This window comes from Mastacembelus armatus, chromosome 6 (genome assembly GCF_900324485.2).
Source record: "Mastacembelus armatus chromosome 6, fMasArm1.2, whole genome shotgun sequence".
Classification (NCBI taxonomy): domain Eukaryota; kingdom Metazoa; phylum Chordata; class Actinopteri; order Synbranchiformes; family Mastacembelidae; genus Mastacembelus; species Mastacembelus armatus.
Window position 1 is genome coordinate 20,591,877 of NC_046638.1, and position 24,071 is coordinate 20,615,947.

A 24,071-nucleotide genomic window follows, 5' to 3' on the forward strand; every position below is an offset into this window, starting at 1 on the left:
CCACATAGAGACAAACAACCTCACACACTCACACTCACTCCTATGGGCAATTTAGAGTCACCAATCAACCTGACATACATGTTTTTGGACTGTGGGAGGAAACCAGAGTACCTGGAGAAAACCCACACAAGCACAGGGAGAACATGCAAACTCCACACAGAAAGGCCAGGTTGCAAACCCAGGACCTTCTTGCTGTGAGACACAGTGTTGTGTCAAAATATGGTTTTTGTATAAAGAAAATTAAGTTAGGTTTTATCTCAGACGTCCTTTTCAGTACTTTGTCTTTATTGAAGCGTCACCTTTACTGGTGTGTCTTAGAAGAATAATAGAAACACTTCATCAATACTCAGGCTTTAAAGTCTTGAACCTTCCTAATTATTTCTAGTCGCACTGGTTTGTTTCCACATTTACAAAAAAACATACACGTTTTCCAAACAGACACTCAAAATCATCGACAGGCATGGTTATGTTTGTCAGCTTATGCTGATGAAGACACATGTATGCTTAGACACACCTCCATGACAATGGATAGAAAGAAGTGAGTCAAAAACAGTAAATTAAATATCCATCCATCTGCTGGAGCCCATTGAAATATACCTTTGTATGAAATTCTCTTCACATTTTCATGCATTGATTAGTCAGTTCCTCAGTATTGATTGCTTGGTTGTGGAAATTTATTGCACACACAGCTCTGTACAATCTTTTGATTATTTAAAACCTGTAAACAGGTGCACATTCTGTTTTTATTAATCATAGTCACCATTAAGAGTGGTATAGTCTCAACCAAGGTGGTCAGTGTTGTAAATGTGTCTTTCTTTTTGTCCTTGTCTCTCTTGCCCCCGCTTGCACACCCAATAAAAGAAAAGCAAAGAATTCACCTTCTCCTCAAAGTGGATATCATGATAGCCCTTGTCTTTTCCTGCTGATTGAACACATAGTAACAGCGTCTGCATTGGCCCATTTCATCCCACTGGGGTATTGGTTTTGTGAATGAAGTGGCCAAACTCCCAGATGGCAGTATTGATATATGTCGGGAGGACAGAGCAGTGTTTACAAGCCATCCTGCCCCTGCATCCCCTGTCGTCCATTAAGCTGCTCTCCTCTTAACGCATGGGTAATGGCCTATCTGCACACCATAATCACACAGACACACGCATACACACTGACTGTAAAAAGCCATCAAAATAAGATACACAAACAAGGCTAGCAGTCACAATGACACAGCTGCAGTCATTATTCACAGGAGGAGGTCTAGGGTGGGGTGGTAGTGAGGGGGTTAGGGCTGAAAAATTGCAAGCGGAACTACTATGTCTCCTCTGAGGTGGCTGCGTCAGAAGGCCCTTCATGCGTAACAAATTCAGTAGAGCCATTGATCCAACTTATGGCAGGGCTGCGTTCCCTGCTCACGTTTTCCGCGATTTGAGTGCAGTCTACTCTCATCTGCACCAATGAGCAATTGCAATATGACATCTTGTTTTTATTTCTATTTGCAGTCTTTGTCATTCCGATTGTGCAATGACAGCTAAACCTTTTAGCCACCAACAAAAACAACACATAACACTTGTGTCACATACACACATGCACACAACGAGAGATTGTGTGTGTTGACAAAATATAAATGACTAGTTTCCCTATAATTTCAGCATCATAAAACTGACAACAAAACAGGGTTTATTCTGATTCTAACAAAGTTTTTTATATCAAGGGCACACTTACTTTCATGTTTCATCATTTATAATAAAATTAGTTTGCAAATATCCAATTATCTTTCAGAAGAAAATTAGTTTAATTAAAATAAAATTAATTGGGTCAGCAAGAGTTATTCTGATACAAATGTAAAACAGGGTTTCCTGTCTGCTAAATTTATGCAGCAGTGGTGTGTCACTCTTTTATGAAGCCCCTCAAGTCCTGAAAAATGATATAGTTTTTATCTTGTGCTAACAAAATCTGTATATCAGGAGCCTATTCTATTGTTTTTAGCTTTTGAAGAAGTAAATTGATTAAACATTTACATGCTTCCCTATCCTCAGTTCCTCTGTCCTAAAACCAAATGCCACTCGGCGCAGACAGGCAAACACACAAAACTCGCCACTTGGTATCAGAACAAAAACTTGCCACTCGGCATACAAAACAAAGAAACTGGAAACGGGCAAAAAGCTCTCCTCAGACAAACATAAACATGTAATGCTCCAAACTCAGGACATATAAATACACTCAGAACCAAGGACTAATCTAACACAGGCGAAACTGATCAAACTAATAAACATAAAGATACCCAAGATCACACAAGAGAAAACAGGAAACTAATCAAAATAAAAGTCCAAAACCGGAACTGAAGAATCCACATCATGACAGGATTCCCCATCAAGGCCAGATTCCAGACGGCCACAAGAAAAGTCCAAAAGGCAAGATGCATGGTGGGTGGGAGGGAGCTGAGTCCAAGTCCTGGGATCCTCTTTAAGGATCCCCACAAGGCAACATAAGCCACCATCTTGGCTCTGACGGGACAGAGTCCAGGGTTGCTGATGAGGTCAACCCCTTGGGCAAACAAAGTCCGAGGCTGTTCAGGTGGATGGCCTCTCAGGCAGGCGTGGGTCTGAGGCCTCTCAGGTGAGATAGGAGCAGGTCCTGCTCTGGCTCTGCAGCGCTGGACTCGGGCTCCGGTGTGAGAGCCTTCTCCACGACGCCGAGGGACTGGAACAGGCAGGACCTCGTAGTGAAGGATCTCTCTCCATGGGCAGGAACTGGGGACTGGACCTCGGCGTGGGTGCCTTTGCCGGGACGCTGAGGGATGGGCACTGGTCGCTGGACCAGAGGGCTGGAACTGGGACCTCAGTGGGGACAGCCACATCGGCGCACTGAAGTTCTCAACGCTGGGGAGGAACCTCAGCGGGGATGGCCTTGTCAGCGCACTGCAGTTCCGGATGCTGGGCCGCCAGGAGGTACTCTGTTCTCCTCTGGCCTCCTGTCCTGGGCTTAGGCTGGGAAGCCAGGAGGGACTCTGGCCTCCTCTGGGCTCCTATCCTGGGCTGGAAAGCCAGGAGGGACTCTGGTCTCCTGTCCTAGGCTGGGAAGCCAAGAGGGACTCTGGCTGGGAAGCTAGGAGGGACGCTGGCGACTGGGACACCAGAAACTGGAACTGTAGAAGCTGGAACACTGGTGACTGGTGTAGGGATTAGAAGTTATTATATGTTTCGTATCAACTGTTTGTAAAAATGTAACCTTGAGAATAGTATAGCAACTGTGAGAGAAGTATAGGTGGCCACCCCTCAGAAACCGTTGTTTTGGTAAACGTCAGTTACAAGTCAGATTTTCATATATAAGTTTGTGTAACGTTAAGGATAGCATCTTTTCTTTGTTAGGTTGGTCGCAGCTAACTGCTTGCAGACTGCGATTTCCCGAACAAAGAGAGGTCCATGTACATGTTGACAATTCTTCAATGCAAATAAATCCACGAAATTGAGTTATTGTGATGAGTCCTCACTGCAAAAAACGACCACGCTTACAAAACTGGTGACCCCGACTTTATTTGCAAAGGACAATTGGTCTATTCTCCGAGGCTGAAGATTTCAGCAAGGACTGGATCTGAACTCCAGACCTCACAGCACTCAAGGGATGTCCCAAACTAACAGAATGTGGGCAGAAACCTGTTGTTCTATTGAACCGAATTCTGTGTATTGGCAATTATTAAATTATAAGTGAGTGTTGTGGAGGTAAGGAGTGACTGATCAAAATTTTGTCAAGATCACATGGTTGGAATATAAGAGTATTGCATCGAAGAATCATGTTTTGAGATTTTCAAAGTAAAGAAAGAATAAAGAAAAGAGTTGTGATATGAATAAGTGTTAAACTGCCTGATAACAATAGGTTATCGAACATAGAAAATTGGCTTGAGACAGGATCATTAGATTGCTGTGTTGGAACGTTGTTGTAACTCTATATCAGCCTAGTCTTGTATTCCTTGAGAATTTAAAGTTTGCCAGTAGCTTGATTGAAAACAAACGCAAGGCTTGAGTGTTTAAGTATACACTGTGAATTTCCGTGCCAGTTAACTGAGGTTTGCTTTAAGTACATTAAGCCTGTTGTTATAGTGTAAAAGTTACAAAGTCTACATGAAACAGCTGAACTCGTGGCAGCCGTGTGGGCACAAGTTTGGTTGTGATTGCAAATTGATTAAAGTTTGAAATTGCATGGGTGAACGCCACTAAGTAGCCTGAGAAAAGAAACTTTGTATGACACAAAAGAGTAGCGCCGAAACACAAAAAACTGAGTGACGACTTAGATGAAGTATGTGTGCATGAAAGGACTGTGATTCAAGTGATTTCTGATCTTACGAGGTTAGTGTTGACATGCATGTTGGGAGAATCTGTTGTTAGAAAATAGAGAAGAGTACTCAGTGTTTTCTTTGTGTTGGGAGAAAAGGAGGAAGTGTCTGTACAGACGACAGGATAAAGTGTGGTTGAATAAGGAAAACGGGTAGAGTAGTTCAGGTAGAAGGAACCACAGGAGCGAAGGAGGGGTTGGTGACGTAAGAGCAAAGGGAATTGAAAAGCCTGACATCTGGTGGCACACTAAAGTAATTGCAGGGAATAGTGGTTGAAATTAGAAGTGTGTGTTGTGGAAGGGTGTACTTGAGCAAAGAAAACTAAGGTATAATGGAGGATATAAAAACATTGGGAGAACTGAAGCAGTGGGTAATTCTGAAGATGATAGAAAGAGCCCCTGAAAAGGACAAGGCTATGATTAAGAAGGGAGTAGAAAAGTTATGGAGTAAATGGGGAAAAAAGAGGTCTCCTCACCAGTGATCCTAAGGCTCTGATCCCTAGCAGTCCACCCATTATATGCATAGCCACAGCTGCAGCTGCTGATTACAGAGAAGCTACTGCCAACTGGGAAGCAGTTGGCAAGCATGGATGGGGGTCAACCCACAGCGAGATGCAGAAAACCAAAAATACAAATGAAACCACAGCAGCCATGTGTGAAATAATGACTAGTGTCTTAAAGGCACAGAGCAAGAAGAGTCAGGCACAGAAGCAGGGACCTCAGCCAACATACACCACAGCGCCACCAGTGACAAAAGGAGGAATTCCTGAGAAAAGAGGTCTTTATCCTTCTTTGACAGAGATACCCCCACCTTACAGCTCTGAGGGAGTGGGGCTCCAGGCTCCCTTGATGGAGATAAAGAGTGGAAGAATGGAAGTGGAAATGGAAGACCCTATCCGGGATGCTGCAGCCTCAGAGGCCATCAGGGCAGCCAAAGTGGCGGACCAAGCAACAGGATGTTGTGTGAAGCAACTACAGGAACTTTCTAAGAGGGTGGAGGAACTCTTAATGAGAGGAAGTTTCATGGATGAAGGTCAAAAGCAGCCGGCACTTCTGCAGCCAACACCTCGAAGTCTGGGCCCACGTTCCCTTCCTGGGTGCCCTCTAGGGGATCCTACTCCACCTGGAGTAGAACCAGGGCAGTTTGGAGCACCTGATGTAAGGAGCCCTTGTAGCAGTGATGAAGAAGAAGACGAGGATGACTTTGAGGTCTTAGATGAAAAATACCTAGGACCAGGATGAAGTGAGCTGTGGATGGATGATGATGACTGGGCAGGTCCCAACAGCTGGTCCCCTTCCCAAGTAGCCCAAGTCACAGGCCAAGTCACTGAGGTGTTTGAAGGACATCTGGTTCAAAGAGGAGGCACCTCAACGCCTCAAGGTGACAGTCAACAGGGGAGAAAGAAGAAGCCTAAGCCCCCCAGTGGTGCATCAAAACCAGAAAGATCACACCCTATGGTTCTCAGAAAGCCCTTACAAAGAGATGGCATGTACCTGCTTAGAGTGATGGGCCCAGAACCAGGACAGACAGTTTATGTCCCATTCGCACACAGTGATGAAGAAGAAGACGAGGATGACTTTGAGGTCTTAGATGAAAAATACCTAGGACCAGGATGAAGTGAGCTGTGGATGGATGATGATGACTGGGCAGGTCCCAACAGCTGGTCCCCTTCCCAAGTAGCCCAAATCATAGGCCAAATTACTGGAGTGTTTGAAGGACATCTGGTTCAAAGAGGAGGCACCTCAACGCCTCAAGGTGACAGTCAACAGGGGAGAAAGAAGAAGCCTAAGCCCCCCAGTGGTGCATCAAAACCAGAAAGATCACACCCTATGGTTCTCAGAAAGCCCTTACAAAGAGATGGCATGTACCTGCTTAGAGTGATGGGCCCAGAACCAGGACAGACAGCTTACGTCCCATTCGCACACCATGATATGGGGGGCCTGGTGGGAAAGTTACCGTGACTGGATGGTAGGAGCCTTTGAGTGGATATCAACTCTGGAAAATTTAACTATGGAAGAAGCTTTATGTGCAGGAGATATGAGAGCCCAAGTAGGAAGGATTGAAGGAAAAACTACAGCCAAAAATCTGCTAAAAACGGCAGACTCCACTCCTTTGAATTAGTTCCGGAACCGTTTGTGAGAGGAAATGAGGAAAGTCTACCCCACAGAGAGAAATGTTGATAGTGTGGGAGACATTAAAATAAAACCAGATGAAGGAGTTCTGGAATACCTCAAGAGGGCAGCTGAGCTCTGGGAACGACACACGGGTGCCAGACATAACTCTAGCAAGGCCATCCAAGCTCTATGGAGAATGCAGTGTGTCAAGGGCCTACCAGAAGGGGTCCAAAAGGCTCTCATCAAGGTTGTGGGTCTTCAGAAGATGACCTCACAGATGTGGACTCAACACCTCGAACACAACTACCATAGACATCAGGCTAAGAGAGTCCAAGAGGAAGAGGAAATGCAGGCCCTCACCAAAAGGTTGTTAAAGCAACAGGTCGCCAGAAGAGATGAGGAAACCAACAAGGCAAAGAAAGAAAAGGCCAAAATGATGGTGGCCACATCAAATGCTGTACCACCTGGACTACCCCAGCATTATGAGCAGCCAGCAGGAGGAGCTCTAACGACACCTGTGCCGGCTCTCACTCCATCTCAACCACTGCAACCCTTCCCATGTCCAACTTCAGTGCCACCTCAATATCCCCTACCCATGATCTACCCCATGCCAGTGCATGGATATGCACAGAGAGGCCAGAGGGGTCCTGGATCAAGAGGACGGGGGAGGAGACAGCCAGCATGGACAGATGTTTGCTACTGTTGCGGACAACAGGGTCACTGGGCTCCACAATGTCCTATGAGAGGAGGAAATCCTAGAGGGGGATATGGTGGACCTCCTAAAAAAGGAAGAGGAGGACTGAATCTGCCATATCCAGCTCAGATGCCGGCTCAGGCCTGGCAGCCTGAGGAACAACTCTGAAGGGGCCCAGATACCTTTGTAGGTCAGTTCAGCGCATTCCAAACTGAACCACTGGTGGCCTGCATTATAAATGGCAAGACTTATCATCTCATGGCAGACACGGGTGCTACTTATTCCTGCATCAATGAACCTCACCCTCTTTCTACAAAGAGCCATGCCGTAGTAGGTGTCACTGAAAAAACCCCAAAGTCAAACTTTCACTGTTCCATTGGCAGTGCAGTGTGGAGACCAATTCCTCCCTCATCAGTTCCTGTATGCCCCTGACTGCCCAGTTAACCTGCTAGGCAGAGACTTGTTGGGAAAATTGAGAATGCATATCTATTGCGATCCAGAAGGAATGCAGGTTAAAATTGCCCCTCAAAGTCTTGAGCCATACACCCACATATTAAATATATGGCACCCTCCCCAGAACCCACAGAGCCATTCACCAGGATTTACTGGATGAAACTCTTGATGGATGGTCCAGAAACCCCCCATATACAGTTCATCTACATGCAATGGAAATGGCTACAAACTCTACACCCATATAAGGCCCATCTTTCTGGCTGCCCCCTCTGCAGAGGCCTGCCTGACATCTACTCATTCCTTGTTAACTGTTTTAGCCCATGTAGGCTACAAGGTTAACAGAGAGAAAATCCAAGTCTGCAGACGAATGGTTGGTTTCCTGGGAAGAGAAATCTCACACTCAGGGCATACCTTGACAGCGTCACAGAAGTCATCCATTCTGTCTCACAGCAAGCCAACAACCGTTCAACAAATGCCGGCATTTCTGGGCCTGATGGGCTACAGCAGAACTCACATTCCATGCTATGTGGAGCTAACTCAGCCACTCCATGACATGGTGGCAGAAGCTGGAAACCGAATTCTCATGGCTGAACTTATCTGGACACCTGAAGCTGAACAAGCGTTCATTCAGACGAAACAAGCTCTTACATCATTAACAGACATCATTAAGATACAGGAGCAAGCTGGCCCCTACGAGCAAAGTGAATGGAAGAGGAAAGGAGCTACAGAAAAAGAGGGACTTTGGAGATCACATGATGGAAGAATAGTGGCTCCAGCTAAGTTATGCCATCTACTGCTAAAACAAGCTCATGGACCAGCACATGAAAGCAGAAAGACAACACAGAACTTAGAAGCTAGATGGTGGCATCTCCATATGACAGCAATGGTAGAAAACTACATTGCAGATTGTTACACCTGTAATGGACACAATCCCAAGCAACCATATAAATGGTCTAGGAAGATTCCCTTTCTCACAAGCACCTTTTCAAGACATAACCATTGACTTCACAGACATGGATGCAGAAAACAGGGTGAGGGGCTACAGGTATATGTTGGTGATGGTTGACCGATTTACAAAGTGCGTAGAAGCAATACCAAGTAAAACAGGAAGATGCACAAACTGTAGTTAAGTGGTTAAAGTCCACAAGAGAAAGTGGCTTGAACCCAGGTGGGCCAGACCCTATGAAGTGGTTGAGGTAACCTAACACGCAGTCCAGGTAAAAGGTAAAGCTGGAGCTAATTGCCACCACGTGACACATTGTGCGCCTGCATCTCCACTTTCACGAACTTTGGCTGATCATGGTTAGATCCACTCCAAAGCCATGATGGCAGTATTAAAGCTTTAGCAGGTCTCACTGCTCTCTCTGAGGAGTGGGCGGAGAACTCAGGAATTGATGCCATGGGGTTCATGGTTTGATTCCCATTTTGGCAAGTATAAAACTTTGTTCATGTCTCTTGTCTCCATTGCATGTTTTATGGCTATTATAGTTCTATGTGGGTGTTGTTGCATCCCATGTTTAAGAGTCCTGGTTAACCGCCTGATAGTTACAGCTTTTACCAAAGAGCAATAAAATGTTAGAGGACAGCAAATGTCACTATTGCAGTATCATGATTTACCAGGGGGAGATGAGTTAGAGAAGACACTGGTTCTATAAAAGTGCACTGTTTGTATTAATTTCATTAACATTCATCCCACTAGAGGGGATCTCTACCTCATGCATAATGCTATTGATATTTTTGTTATTGTTTAGCATATGTTAATCTATATATGGGATTTGTAGTGATTAGAAGTTATATGATTTGTATCAACCGTTTGTAAAAATGTAGCCTTGAGAATAGTATAGCAAATGTGATAGAGAAGTAGATGTGGCCACCCCTCAGAAACTGTTTTGGTAAATGTGAGTTACAAGTCAGATAACCTCAGAATGAAGGGCACCTAGAAATGGTCAGTAAAGAATTCTTTATATTTCACAGATGGGCGCTGACTCATGGGATTGGCTGAAGAAAGTGCCAAGAGGCTGGGATCGGCCTGAGCACCAATGAAGGGAGAGCTAAATCTAAACCACGGTTACTCCCCAGCAGTATAGACCAATTAGTCACATTTTCATATATAAGTTTGTGTAATGTTAAGGATAGCATCTTTTTTTGTTAGGTTGGTTGCAGCTAACTGCGATTTCCCGAACAAAGAGAGGTCCATGTACATGTTGATTCTTCAATGCAAATAAATCCACGAAATTGCCGGAGACAGACAATGAAGAAGGGGACGCTGGTGACTGGGCCGAGGGTTCGGGTTCTGATCGTGGACTCTGGTTCGGCGGCACTGCTGCGGGATTCGGGCAGCAGGCTAGTCGGCCAAGGGCACTAGAGCTGGGCTAGGCACCTCTGCCTGGCCTCTGGGAAGGGGAGTCGCTTCCAGTAGCGTGCGGGAGGCGGCGAACAGGGAGACCACTGTTACTTTGGTGCCGTCGCGAGGAGGCTGCCTCACGGCCTCCTTCAGCTGGGAAGTCAGTGTGAGTGCCTCCATGGAGACACGGAGGAGGTCACCCAATGCCGAAGGAACCCCAATGGTGATGAAGAAAGAGAGGTAGGACACAAACAATTCTTTATTTTACCCGTGCTCAGGCACACACATAGTTCCTCTGTCCTAAAACCAAACGCCACTCGGCGCAGACAGGCAAACACACAAAACTTGCCGCTTGGCATACAAAACAAAGAAAAGCGAAAAGCTCTCCTCAGACGAACATAAACACATGTAATGACAAAGAAACTCAGGAGATATAAATACACTCAGAACCAAGGACTAATCTAACACAGGTGAAACTGATCAAACTATTTAACATAAAGCTACCCAAGATCACGCAGGAGAAAACAGGAAACTAACCAAAATAAAAGTCCAAAACCGGAACTGAAGAATCCACATCATGACAGGTGCATGATGTAAAAATGAACAGCCCAGTCTGTCGTGAGGCTGGCCACAATATGTGAATCATTAGTATAAGAAGCAGTAACTGATTTGTATTTCAGTCCTCATGCCGAATATGCCCATTTAGGGTGCTAAAGTCAGCCTCAATCTCAACTAAATTAAGCACTTTATCTGACAAAATACTCTGCACTGTTTCAACTACATCATCCACATCATTCAGTCTTCAAAATGCAAATTCCATCCTCGAACTGACAAAATACATCACACTCCGCATTTTAAGAAAACTTAACTTTCATTTGACAAATGGCCCACCATCAAAAGTGCTGCTGCAGTTATAATACTACAGGTGAGGTTCGCTACACTACAGGCTCCAGCTGCTTGATTTTTGTTGTGAGCTGCAGTAGCATATGCCTCCAGGCTTCTTGATGAGATGGGCCCATTAAGGAAAGGTAAATTTAATTAAGAGTCTCTCCAGTCAAAGCACTGTGTATCATGGCTGGAGGGGGAATAGGCATTATTATGCTGCTTCTGTGACCCCAGCACAGGGCAAAGGGTTGGATAAGACTTTAACATGGTGGTTAGACTACTTATTTAGGTTTATGTTTTTGGACACGCTGAAGCGATAAGAGGTACTGAGTCAAAAGAGACGTGTCGCTGAACGTGTGGTAACTTTAAGGAAATGCATTGCAAGGCTGTGTGTTAAGCAAATTAACTTTGTATGTGTGTGTCAATGTGTGTATGTGTGGGAGCACTGCTCTTAAGTCAGACACACGTACACACGTAGTTTCGTGTATAAACAGATCCTGATATTGCATTTGGTCATCGTAGCCTGAAAACAATAAATGAACTTATTTGTACTATTTACCATTGAGTTCTCCAATGGTTAATTGTGATTGATGGATAACAATGCTGAATGTTTTCTAACTCCTTGTGAACTTTTATCCTGCTGGGTATATCCAGCATGGCACACAGAGATATGTGCACGCAACTGTACATACAGTAAGTGGTTTAATCTGGACCACTGTCAGACTTCTCAGATATGACATTCAGAAAAGCACAGGCTACTTGAAAAAGTAAGGACAAGAGAGAGACATAATACAGGTAACCTAAAACACTAATAATGTGTTGTAAAAACAAATCACTTAAGGCCACAGCTTTGCTTTAAATGCTCTTATGAACTGGCGAGAAATTACAAATGCATCCAAATGCAAATCCTTTTTTGATTTAACATCATTTTGTAATTATCATAATGTACTGTTCATTTTCTAAATGGGGCAACGTGCAACAGTTGACAGGAACAATTTGTTTCCTTAAAAGATCATTGTGCTTGATTTAGAAATCTTCAATCAACTTTTCCACATCACATAAAAAATGTACCTTTGGATGTGAGGATGTACTCACACTGGCATTAGAAAACTGATAACCATTTTGATTCAAAGTATAAGTGGAAATATTCTATTTTTAGTCCCAGGAGTGACATTATGAACCACAATGTGGTCACAGCATCTTGTTGGTAACGTTAGTATTGTGTCAGAGCCACCATGGTGGCAGATATGGATCACTGAGTATCAGTCCTCTACCACCCCATGACCACTTTATGCCACTGCTGTCAAATTACACATGAAGACAGGGGCATTGAAGAAGCACTCTGTGTGATTAGCTATTCCACTTAGCAGCTGTATTTTGACACATGCGAAAACACAGTCATTGCCAGTCACAGATGCACTGTTAAAAAGAGACAGAGTGAGGAGACTTGCACACAAAAAAGATACAGAAACAATAAAGTTATACTTTTTATCTTATCGAAATCTTTACTTAATAAAATTGTATCTTTTGTTTGACAGAAATTCTTATATTTCTAGTTATGCGTCTTATATGACATTATCACAGTTTCAGTTTTAAATTTTGTGATCACCTTGTCATGCCTGACTATACGCTACATATTTTTTACATATTGCGTTGCTATATTTTTTAGTATATTATATTAAGTCTGCATTAATTGTGTCCCTGTCTGTATATTCTTAATTTAATTCAGTTCAGTTAGTTTAATTTAGTTCAACAGTTAAATGTACCCTGCAGAGGTTTTGAGTGCTAGTTGTGTGTTTCTGCAGAATGACAGGCACTGAACATGCATGCAGTGTAGTAATGCATCAATAAACGTGTGCAAGAATAAGAAAATCTCTACCATCTAATTATGAATACAAACAATAAAAGTGTCATAATATTAAAATCTTAAAATTTTTAAATGGAGGTAGCAGTAACTTTCCCAGCTCATTTGTCACTTTTAGCATTTTTGTGTTCAGATCTGAATATTTTTTAACATAGGTTTGCAAACTGGAAATAAACTAAAGACTTATGTCTTAGTCTTATTATGGATACAGATGTACTACCTGCAAATTGATATCAGATAATAGAGTAATACAATTTGGTTTAGATCTCAAATATCATCAAAACAAGCAACTTGATTGAGTTGCACACATGTAGCCGTGAAGAGAATATCTGACTGCCATATACTTACAACAGGCAGGGAAATTGGCCTAATGCATATTTACACACACCCAAGTTCCTGTTAGTCTGGTAAGTCATGCACCAAGTAGTACAGACTGATATATTCATTTTGAGGCTGTTTACATAGCATTATTGCAATTAACAGGACATCTATTTTGTGTTTCCTCTGCTGCTCTTCATCAACTGCATGAGTTTATTGACCCCCACACAGGTGACTTGTATTGTTCAGCAGTGAGAGAGAGAAAAGAAATGTGGAGGATGATGAATAATAGTCCAGCTGCTCACATTAACTACAATTAGCCCGTCAGAAGTCCCACAATTATGCAGGGAAAAGCTGGCAGTCACAATGCCCCAATGCTGCTGCTGAATCAATACATAATTGTAATAATTACCATCCTGGTGTCAATTGTGGACAGAGCCAACACTTCTAGAAAAGAAGATGGAATTGGATAAACACAGAGGAATGAGTAACAGAGCGATATCATCTCTTGCGGTGCAACATTTCTAACAGAAGAAGCCTCAGAACCTGGTATGAGCAATGATGGGGGTCTGCTCAATGGTGACGGTGAGTCAGCCTAACAACATGCATCTCTTTGCAGGCTCCATGAACTAGTGCACACCACACCAAGTAACAGGTAGGAAATGGCGTATGTCATGATTCACTAAACCTTAAAATAAGATCATTTATCAAAGTAAATGACTTTTATAGTTTTCAAATCTAACTCATAAACACTGTTCAGAAATTTAAATGACATGTGGTTTAAATCAGTGGCAGAATTTAACTGATTTGTTGATACATAGCCAGTATAATATTCTGTATGACCACTACAAAACATAACACAGTTTTTAATTGTTTTTAATTTTTTTCCAGTGATATGAAACTTAATTTTCAAATGTAAAATTTCATTTTATTTCCCTGGTTAGGAATAAGTGAGTATAGATAATGGAAGGATGGATGGAAGGTTTATGTGTTGAATTCATGACCCCAGCTTAAACATTATATTTGACAATTCATGGACTTAAATTTAGATTACACAATTTGAAATACTATTATAAACAACATTGGAGCTCAAATGATTAACAACATACAGGAAAATATATCTGCAACAATTTTTACTGTACATTGAATATAATTTTAAAGAAACAATTATTAATCAATTAATTCAGAAAAGAATAGGTTGATTAATCATTACAGTCAATCAATATCTGCAGTCATCCAAAACATCCATCCATCATCCATACACACTTATTACTACATAGGGCCGCGGGAATCAGCTGGAGCCTATCCCAGCTCTCTCTGGGTGAAAGGCAGGGGTACACCCTAGACAGGTCACCAGTCCATCACAGGGCTCTTAGTCATACCATACTATATGTTCACTAAATTACAGAGTTTCACATTTTTTTCTTTGAGTGTCAAGTGTAGAATGTGTTGGTACAGGAAATTAATTATATTGTACTGGATGCAATATGAGAAACAAAAATTTACATTATTAATTATTACCCATCCATCCATCCATCCATCTTCTATACCCGCTTTTCCTGTTCAGGGTCACGGGGATCCGCTGGAGCCTATCCCAGCTCTCTCTTGGGTGGAAGGCAGGGGTACACCCTAGACAGGTCACCAGTCCATCACAGGGCTCTTAGTCATACCATACTATATGTTCACTAAATTACAGAGTTTCACATTTTTTTCTTTGAGTGTCAAGTGTAGAATGTGTTGGTACAGGAAATTAATTATATTGTACTGGATGCAATATGAGAAACAAAAATTTACATGATTAATTATTACCCTTTTAATAAAAAAGACATACACAGTCTATACACAGTTATGGCTGAAAGCACATTAGATCTATGTGAGAAAACCAGAATAGAGCCTGTTGTGTAAGGTCTTTCCTATCACAAAGCATAAACTATATGGGAAGCTTTCTCATTCAACAAATATTCTGCAGGTTTAATCAATGTGTTTTTTTTTTTAGAACCACTGGACTACACTGCACCACTGCCATTTATCATTAAGGCTACAACAGTGTCTTGTTTCAGCCAGGATTTCTTGGCACAATAAAAGTGAAATGCTGGAGAGATCAGGAAACCTTTCTCCCTTTCAAATAACTAGTAATAGGTCATGGTCTTGATAAACTGGGTTGGCACAGGAAATCAGACATTTGGAGGAAGGAGAAGGAGGGATATCTGTTTATCTTGATCCTGATTCAGCCTGTAGCTTCACTGCTCTTCCCCAGACACAAAATCTAGTTGAACTTTAAAAAACCTGGGCTGCTGTACAGTCATTAAGTCTCTTGTGGTTTGGAACATAATTATTTTCCATACATATTGGACTAATTTACTAAAGACTCTGCATTTTGTGTAGAATTAATGTTTTTTTTGTTTGAATAGTGAATGTGTGCTGACTATTATAACAGGAACTTTTAGGAACATGGTATCTCTTATCATCCAGAGGAGACATTTGTAAGTTTTCTGATTGTTTTAAAGGATAATAAGCTACTTTAGAGACATGGATGGAACAGACCATAAAATTGTTCCTATCTTCGAATAAATGTCAAGCCTCTATCTGTTACTCTTTCATGTCATGCCACGTTCATAAAAGGATTAATTAAAGATAACAGAAAAGCATAGCCCTAACAAAGCCTCATTTTCAAAGATATCCCGGTGCACTCTGTTTCCATGCAGAAAATAGGCTTAAACCGGGTGGAAAGGTGGTGGTCTATCTTAATGTCTAGTTGCTTTATCTTCCTTTCTTCATACTCAATCTGTCATCCCCCAATAAAGGAAGGAGCTGCCGTTGTCCATGCCTGGGGATACATCAGTGCTCTTTAGCATTTTCAGCCTGTGTGCTCAGGTTGGAACCTTGCAAGGTTGCTGCTGTGGCAGCATGTGACCAGAGGTCCGCAGATAATCTTTTTACCTCTGCTTGCCTGTGGGCACCGTACATCAATTCACAATCATGTTAACCACCAAAGTCCTCAGCCAAAAGCGGTACAAATTCACTTGATGCGGTTGTTGCTGAGGTAGGAAACAGACACAGTGGCCTAAATACAAAAACAATGTGTTGTTCTGTCTTTCTCTGTGTGTGTGTGTGTGTGTGTGTGTTTCACAATCAAATCTAATTTGTGAGGTGCTGTGGAGATTGGATTGAACTGATAAAGTGACTTAATTTTCCACAGTTGACTTTTCTCTGGTTTAACCTTTATGTAAAGCCCTAATTATTGTCTAAAGCTGACTACAGTGTATCCGGCTGGTGGTTCTAACCACACAACTTCACACTAATGTAAATGTTAATCAAACAAACATGAAAATAGCTTTTTATTTCAAATGTAGGTTACATGAAATGAATTCAAATGAAATGCTTTAGATAGATCCAAAAAAGTATCAAAAGCCCTTAAAAACACAGTAACCATAACAAAATGAAATGTATTTAATGAATTATGGTGTAAATTTAACTGCATTTTTGCAGATAACTGAAAATGTGCCAAATATTAGAAATATGTTGTGTTTCAAAATGAAATCCTCTGCGTTTCTGTAGGTCAGAAAGACACAAAAAGGTCACATATACTGTGACTAGACGGCTCCAAACTGGGATGTGACTGATAGATTCTGCGCATTGATTGATTAGAGCGGGATAAGCGTGTTTGACGTCAGAAATTGCAAACAAATGACTCCATAAAAAGAGGGAACCTGTCTCAATAAAAAGAAAAGCTCTGGGCGCACAGCACACCGTGAGCGGTCCAGTGAACGCATCAGCTACACTCGCAAACAAAGACAAAACAGAAGACTTGTGAGCCTAAAGATGCCTCTTTCAAGCAGCTCCACGTCCTCCACTAAGAGCATCCGCCGAGCAGCATCCGAACTGGAGAGGTCTGATTCCATCACGGTGAGAAATATCAAGTTATTAAGTTTACATCATTTTTTTCAGTTATAATCGATAATATTTTATTGTATTCCCAGTAACATGACAAGTTTATATTCAGAGAACTATTAAAAGTTTTACTCGCGGAAAATGAAGCTAGGTGATCTTTAGCTCGATGCTCACAAATTCATATCAACATAAACACATTTTTTACAGCTGACTGAAACTTAACTCTGTGCTGTGGCAGCAACCCCGTTACCTCGACCGCATTACGGTGCTCGTGCGCATTTGGAGACGTAAAGCGCACCAAATCCATAGCCATATCCAAATTGAAAGAAAAACGCAGGTTGCCTCGCTCTGTTGTTCTATGTGTCTGTGCTTTGTCAGTGAGCTAAATAAAAACATCTGCAGCAAACTGCACTTTGTTTCTGTTTTTATATAACAGTCTCCAAGATTCGTCGGTAGACGGCAAAGCTTGATCGATGACGCGCGCAAGGAGAGAGAAGCCGCCGCGGCAGCGGCAGAGGCTGCGGAGGCCAGTGAACAGATTGTGTTTGAGGAAGATGACGGGAAAGCGCTTCTCAACCTCTTCTTCACACTAAGAGCTTCCAAGCCACCCGCCCTGTCGCGGACGCTCAAGGTTTTCGAGGTATGAAAATAAATGTTAATTGTTAAAGATGTGCTTATCCGGATGCAACGAGGTCCAACTGTGGATATTTAACAATAAAAATTCAGCTCTTATTACATGTGGGGGTTATATGTTGAAGATAATGACTTTATTAATGATCTCTACATATCATTCAAGCCATTAAAAGACACCAAATCTGCAGGTTGTTAATTCCCACTGGTTGCTGTTTATTTGTACTGTGTGAGGAAACAGACTTTGTCTACACCATCTCCAGCCTTTTCCATGAGGGAACTAGTTAAAGGCATTTTATTAACACATTTTCTGTGGGCAGTCCTTTACTATGATGGTGCTTTTAAAGCTAAATTAAATTTAACGTGGAAAGCAATATGGTCCCTTAATACCTGCAAAAACCTATATAAATTATTTTGTGCAAAATGTATTTTATTTGAGCTCTTTTCAATTTTGCATTAATGAAGTATCTAGTTTGCCATTTTATAGAACTGTGTATATTGTTCCTTGTAATTGGGGTAAGGTGAGGTCTTAGGGTGTATCCACAACACAGACAACACACAACTCCATATCAAATACAGCACACATTGTATCCCACCTTTGTCAGTGTGATCCAGTACATGTCAGCTTGTTGACTGTATTTCAGACATTTGAAGCTAAGATTCACCATTTGGAGACGCGACAGTGCCGGAAGCTGAAGGACAGTCTGGAAGGCCTGGAGTACTTTGTTCGTTGTGAGTTGCATCTCTCAGACGTCAGTACTCTTATCAGCTCCATCAAGAGGAACGCAGAGGATGTTAAAACCACGAAAGAAGTCAAATGTAACACCTTTTCACTCCATCTGTAAAATAATTTTGAAACATAATATATTTTACAGATGTAATCAAAATAATAGCAAAACTGAATTAAGCCATTTTCTCTTTTCTACCTTAGTTCATTGGTTCCCAAAGAAAATAGCAGATTTGGACAAATGTCATCATTTGGTCACAAAATTTGATCCAGACTTAGATCATGAACATCCTGTAAGTACCACTGCTGCCAGTAATGTGTATGAAGAGAATCAATTGTCATTACCAGGCTGGTTATGTTGCCGGGCAATATGTCATAACACAGCAAATGTGATAAGTGTTTGATATATTTGATTTGAACAGGGCTACACAGACCCTGCCTACAGACAGAGGAGGAAAATGATTGGTGACATCGCCTTCAGATACAGACAGTGAGAAACAGTCTATTCCTTGAATAGTGTAGCCACATCCTTTAAAAAGTGATTATTTCTGTTATTTTGTTCATATATTTATCCTCAGTGGAGAGGCGATTCCCAGAGTGGAATACACAGAGGAAGAGATTGACACATGGTAAGATTTACAACCTGATAATATGTGATATGCATGTGAAGACTGAGGACTTACACTTCCAAGCATTAAATCAAACTATGAATACAAACCAATGTTTATCTTTGGTAAGAAAACATTGTTATATCCACGCACTACCTACTGAGTCATTCCTTAGACAGTTGGATATGATTTGTCTTTCAAGGGTATTTTGGCTAATTTGTTACAGGTGGGGGTGCTATCAAAGCAAAACCCAGATGGGGCAGCTTGAGCTCATCTGAGCACAAATAATGGACTGTGAACACATCCTTTGACAGGAATAGCCAGACAGCCAATGAAGTTTGATCATTTTGGTTGGATGGTCTATGCCAAAGGGAAATCTATATGACTCCATCAAAACACCACTTTCTTAAAGCTGCCCTTCTCATTATTAGTCCACATCTCTATAGATTTACAAGGTACAGCAAGGAATGGTTATTTGTACTGAAGAAGTCAAACCAGAAAACAATGCAAGAAATAGACCTAAATTCAATTTGATGATATTTATACTGGATTTTATACTCATCTGTTGTTGCAACATCTCAACCAAAACAAGAAACAGAAAACAGATTTTGTTTGAATGAAGAAATCAGATTTCTTATGTCATTATATTCCTAATCAGGCGGCAAGTCTACTCAACTCTGAGGGATTTGTATACCACTCATGCCTGCAAAGAATACCTCGAGGCCTTCCGTCTGCTGGAAAGGCACTGTGGGTATAGTCCAGACAACATTCCCCAGTTGGAAGATGTGTCATGCTTCCTCAAAGGTAAAAAAATAAAATAAAAAAATAAAAGGTACATTGAAACAAATGTTTAGTGAATATGCTGCTCTAATATGTATTCTTGTCTTTCTTCTCCTGAACGTGCACATGCAGAGCGTACAGGGTTCCAGCTGCGTCCAGTGGCAGGTCTGCTTTCAGCCAGGGATTTTCTGGCCAGTTTGGCATACCGGGTGTTCCAGTGCACCCAGTACATTCGACACTCCTCCTCCCCTATGCACTCCCCAGAACCGTGAGTAGGCCAGATCAGTGAATCTGTGACTCCTTTTGCTTTGGTCATCCACAACCGCCTCTGCAGCAGTGCTGAATTAACCTCTGTAAGCCTCACATGTTCTAAATGGGATGTGTGTTTACTTTGGCATTTTGATTAAAAACATGTTGCTGAAGCAAACACACAAACAAACATTTGGTCATAGTTGTATTACTTGCTCTTTCTCTTCAGTGACTGTGTCCATGAACTTCTGGGCCATGTCCCAATGCTGGCTGACCGCACCTTTGCCCAATTTTCCCAGGTTAGGGGGACAGGATCTTGTAGAAATATTATTTTTCATGCTGTACTGCTGATACTTGACACAGTTTATTGATTACTTGTTGCAGAACCTTGGTCTGGCATCACTTGGGGTCTCAGATGAAGATATTGAGAAACTCTCCACAGTAAGACTCTAACACCAACGATACTTAGGACCTGCACAATTATGACTATGGCAGAAGAAGGGCAGAAACATGTCCCTCGACTTAGAGATTAGTACACCCCTTTCCCCATCTCTCATATGTCAGCTCAGCCCAGATCTAAGCATAATATATCAGTGGAATGATCGTTTTCACGTTGCCCAAACTGCCCATTAAGATTAGGGCAAAAATATCTTATTCTATTGTGTCTCAAAACTGAGCTTCTGATCTTGCCAGTCAATAGACAACTAAATAAAGTAAAAAAGTAAATCAATTCCTGCTAAAGATGTATGACACAACTTCATGGTGTGTCTCTTTTTGACAGCACTATTCAGTTTGTTGTTTTTCAGTAGATCTCACAAAAAAAATGATGAAAAAAAAATGTGGTGAGAAAAAAACTGAATCCCCCCCAAAACTATTAGACAATACATTTCCTTCTGCCAAAAGAAAGGTAGGAAGGTATCCCACCACCAGTACATCTGGTAAAATCTCTAAATTAAAATGTGATCTATAAATCACAAATTGACTGAATCCCAGCATTCATCTTTTTCTCATTCCCATTCTTTATACTTTTCCCATTAGCTGTACTGGTTCACCATCGAGTATGGCTTATGCAAACAGAATGGTGAAGTGAAGGCTTATGGAGCTGGACTGCTGTCCTCTTACGGAGAGCTTGTGGTGCGTTCCAGCATGTTTTCTCTGGTCTGTGCTTAATGTTTAAATCATTCCCTGGATAAGGAAAAAATGCAACACTGGCAGCCAGCTGAGCTGTCAGGTAATTCTCTTTTTCTTTTAACTTTAATCCAGCACTCTCTGTCTGATGAACCGGAGACAAGAGGGTTTGATCCCGAGGCTGCGGCAGTGCAGCCCTATCAAGACCAGACATACCAGCCTGTCTATTTTGTTTCAGAGAGTTTTTCGGATGCTAAGGAGAAATTCAGGTACTTTATTTTGCAGGGCCGGTATGTACAAATACATAAGAACATACAAAGATGGAAAAATAGAGGAGAAAAACAAAAAGAAGAGGGGTTACATAAGGACAAGGTCAGAGAACAGCCAGCCTGCCCCTGAGGCCACAAACTTTTTGTAGGTCAACCATAGCAGGCAGAAGACAGCTGTTACTAATGCAATCTTACTTACCAAGGCAAAACGCTCGGCTTTTATTTGGCAAACACATCAAATGTTGCCCTGCAAAACAAGTAGCTTTGGTGAGTGTTTTGACAGTGTTTAGTCTCTAGTGGACTACAACACAAGACATCCCTGTCACTCTAGATAAGAGAATATCAGCATGGGACTGCATAGTAAAGCATAGTAAATATGAAATAGAGCACATTATGGATAATATTATATAGGGGGGCATTTCTTATGTGGTGCTACCACAGCAGGATCTTCCAGTGAAGTGTATATATGCGTACAGTTTACAACAGGTTAAACTGCAAGAGGACTGTTTCTATTTCTGCTCAGTTAAAGGGATAAAGGGAGGTTTCTAGCAGCCACATGAAATATTTGAGTTCACAATTCTTATACAGGGCAGATTAAACATATACATTCATAGATAGCTCAAAGATGAACTCACCTTTAGGCACTTTATACTGTTGTATGGAAACATATAAACTGTTGTTCGCTGACTTCTTCATCCCTTCTGCCAGGGCATATGTGGCAGGTATCAAGCGTCCCTTCTCTGTGAGATTTGATCCCTACACCAGTAGCATTGAGGTCTTGGACAACCCGCTGAAGATCCAAGGAGGCCTGGAGGGAGTGAAAGACGAGCTTAAGGTGCTGACAGACGCCCTCAGTGTTTTGTCATGATGATGCCCCAGTCAATGATCATGCAGCTGTTGTTTGCTTCCTCTCCACTGCAATGTACAACATGCAATGTTTAAACAATACCAATGTGTTCATCCTTCTGTGCTGTACCTCTGGTATGATGCTGTTTCTGATGAGTTGCTGTTTGTTGTCATTGGCTGCTTGGCCAACATGTTTGGAACCATTAAAACCTCAATGCAGGCAAAGTTCTGAAAGCTGTTTAGTGATTCACTAGGTGTGGATCCATTTGTGAAATGATGGGATTTTACCAAGTGGACCATTCATGCATTTAAAGCTGTGTTGTTTGAGACAAATGTCAAAATCTGAACCAAAATCAAAGGGAACTGTGATAATGAATGTATTAAAAAAAACTAAATGGGTATGGTACAATTATTTTCAAATCAAAGAAAGATAATGGCACAATAAAGTGGAATAAATGATAAATATTTAAATCCTGTTTAGGATTGAGAGAAATAAATGTCTCTGTGTGCTGCTGCTGCCACTGTGTTAAATGCTTTATTTCCTAGATATGTAACTTTAGTATTTCAGTATTACCTCTAGATCTGTGTACTTACTTGATTTGATGCACACTTGGTTTGTGTTGTACTGCAAATGCACAATAAAAAAGAATTAATAAAAGAAATCATAAGACTTACATCATTTCTGTGTGTACTGCTTCAGTACAGTCTGTCAGTGAAGATTTAGAACATTTTTAGTGTATCTGTAGCCAAAGTACACAGGATTTTATTGAGTTTATTGAAGGTACATATCTTATGAATGTGGGCCTCCTGCTTTTCCACCACAATGAGATGTTTTGCAAAGTTATTAGATAATAACAAAATATTCAATTTGAATGAGAAAATAAACCTCTCAATACTTAGTACAAACACCCTAATTTATTGTACAAACGTACCTTTACCATCTGGAAGCATTTTCTATATGCTATTTGTTATAACTGGGAGCAGAATTACTATCCATGAATGTTGTTAAAACAATACAACTATTCCAACCAAATTCATTCGAAGAGAACAGACTTTAGAGAGTTTGTCCGGGCAGAGCTCCTGTACAAGTCAGTTCAACACACAGAGCAGCCCTCTCCAAACTGCTGACAGCTTCCACACTAAGAAACAGAGCTTCACTGGCCGGACCACTAGGTGGCAGTCTGAGTCTGAAGAAGGGTCAACATCTTCACCCTCGGCAGAAGCCACATACACTCGGAATAAGGGAACGTGTAAATTTCCATCAAGATAAAAAGTGAATATGCTCGTTTATATGTAACCTCACATGTTGCAGCTCTGTGTGTGCAGCCCAATGTGTCTACTGTAAAGTTCCCTATATGCAACATCTGGATGAGGTTTTTCTACTGGACTATAGTGTGTTCATCGCTCATCTCCAATCGTAAGTGATGCTTGGATTAGTTTTATTTCTGAGCAGTCAGATTGTTTTTCTTTTTGCCATCCTGACTCTCCGTCATCCTACAAGACGTTCAAACGTGGATTTCAGTATCAGTCAGAGTCACGACTGCATCCTCCCTCTCTTCTCTACCAACCCTCCCTCCTTCAGGTGAGATAACCTTAACATTCACTTCGCTGTCAGCCGCTTCTGGCCCCAGTGACTACACCTTCACCTGAGTCAGAAGAAAGCCGCAGACCGTGGCCTTTTCCATTCTGAACGTTAATCTACTTGCAGCAGGGCGGAGTCAATGTCATTTTTCTTGGAGTCTGAGGAATTACGTCTATTCTTGTTCAGTCTGCGTCTTGTGTGTAAACATTGTGATTGTAGGTTACAGTGCGTAAACGTGGAAAATGCCTATGGAACTGTTCCATATTTTGTGACTCTCACTCTCTCCTCCTGTTTCTCTTGTTGCTTTTTCTCCCTTTAAGCACTTTTCCATAAAACGTCTCTGGACCATTTTTTTTAAAGCAGCC

The 24,071-nt window shown here is 41.6% G+C and overlaps 1 protein-coding gene across 1 annotated transcript; it reads left to right on the plus strand.

Moving 5' to 3' along the window:
• Nucleotides 1-16,818: 16,818 nt before the first annotated feature.
• On the plus strand, nucleotides 16,819-22,146 carry th (tyrosine hydroxylase). The gene is made up of 13 exons (XM_026311429.1): nucleotides 16,819-16,902; nucleotides 17,324-17,527; nucleotides 18,162-18,336; nucleotides 18,449-18,537; nucleotides 18,667-18,734; nucleotides 18,823-18,873; nucleotides 19,511-19,656; nucleotides 19,765-19,900; nucleotides 20,111-20,180; nucleotides 20,266-20,322; nucleotides 20,920-21,015; nucleotides 21,145-21,278; nucleotides 21,987-22,146. Exons 1-13 carry the CDS (start codon nucleotides 16,819-16,821, stop codon nucleotides 22,144-22,146), a joined length of 1,470 nt encoding a protein of 489 aa, XP_026167214.1.
• Nucleotides 22,147-24,071: the final 1,925 nt, after the last annotated feature.

What these genes read in the sequence shown, in the direction of transcription:
- th (XM_026311429.1), top strand. Translation starts at nt 16,819, where the DNA reads ATGCCTCTTTCAAGCAGCTCCACGTCCTCCACTAAGAGCATCCGCCGA. An exon ending in CCTATGCACTCCCCAGAACC is followed by an intron (nt 19,901 to 20,110) that starts GTGAGTAGGCCA and finishes CTTTCTCTTCAG; the next exon opens with TGACTGTGTCCATGAACTTC. An exon ending in GATGCTAAGGAGAAATTCAG is followed by an intron (nt 21,279 to 21,986) that starts GTACTTTATTTT and finishes CCCTTCTGCCAG; the next exon opens with GGCATATGTGGCAGGTATCA.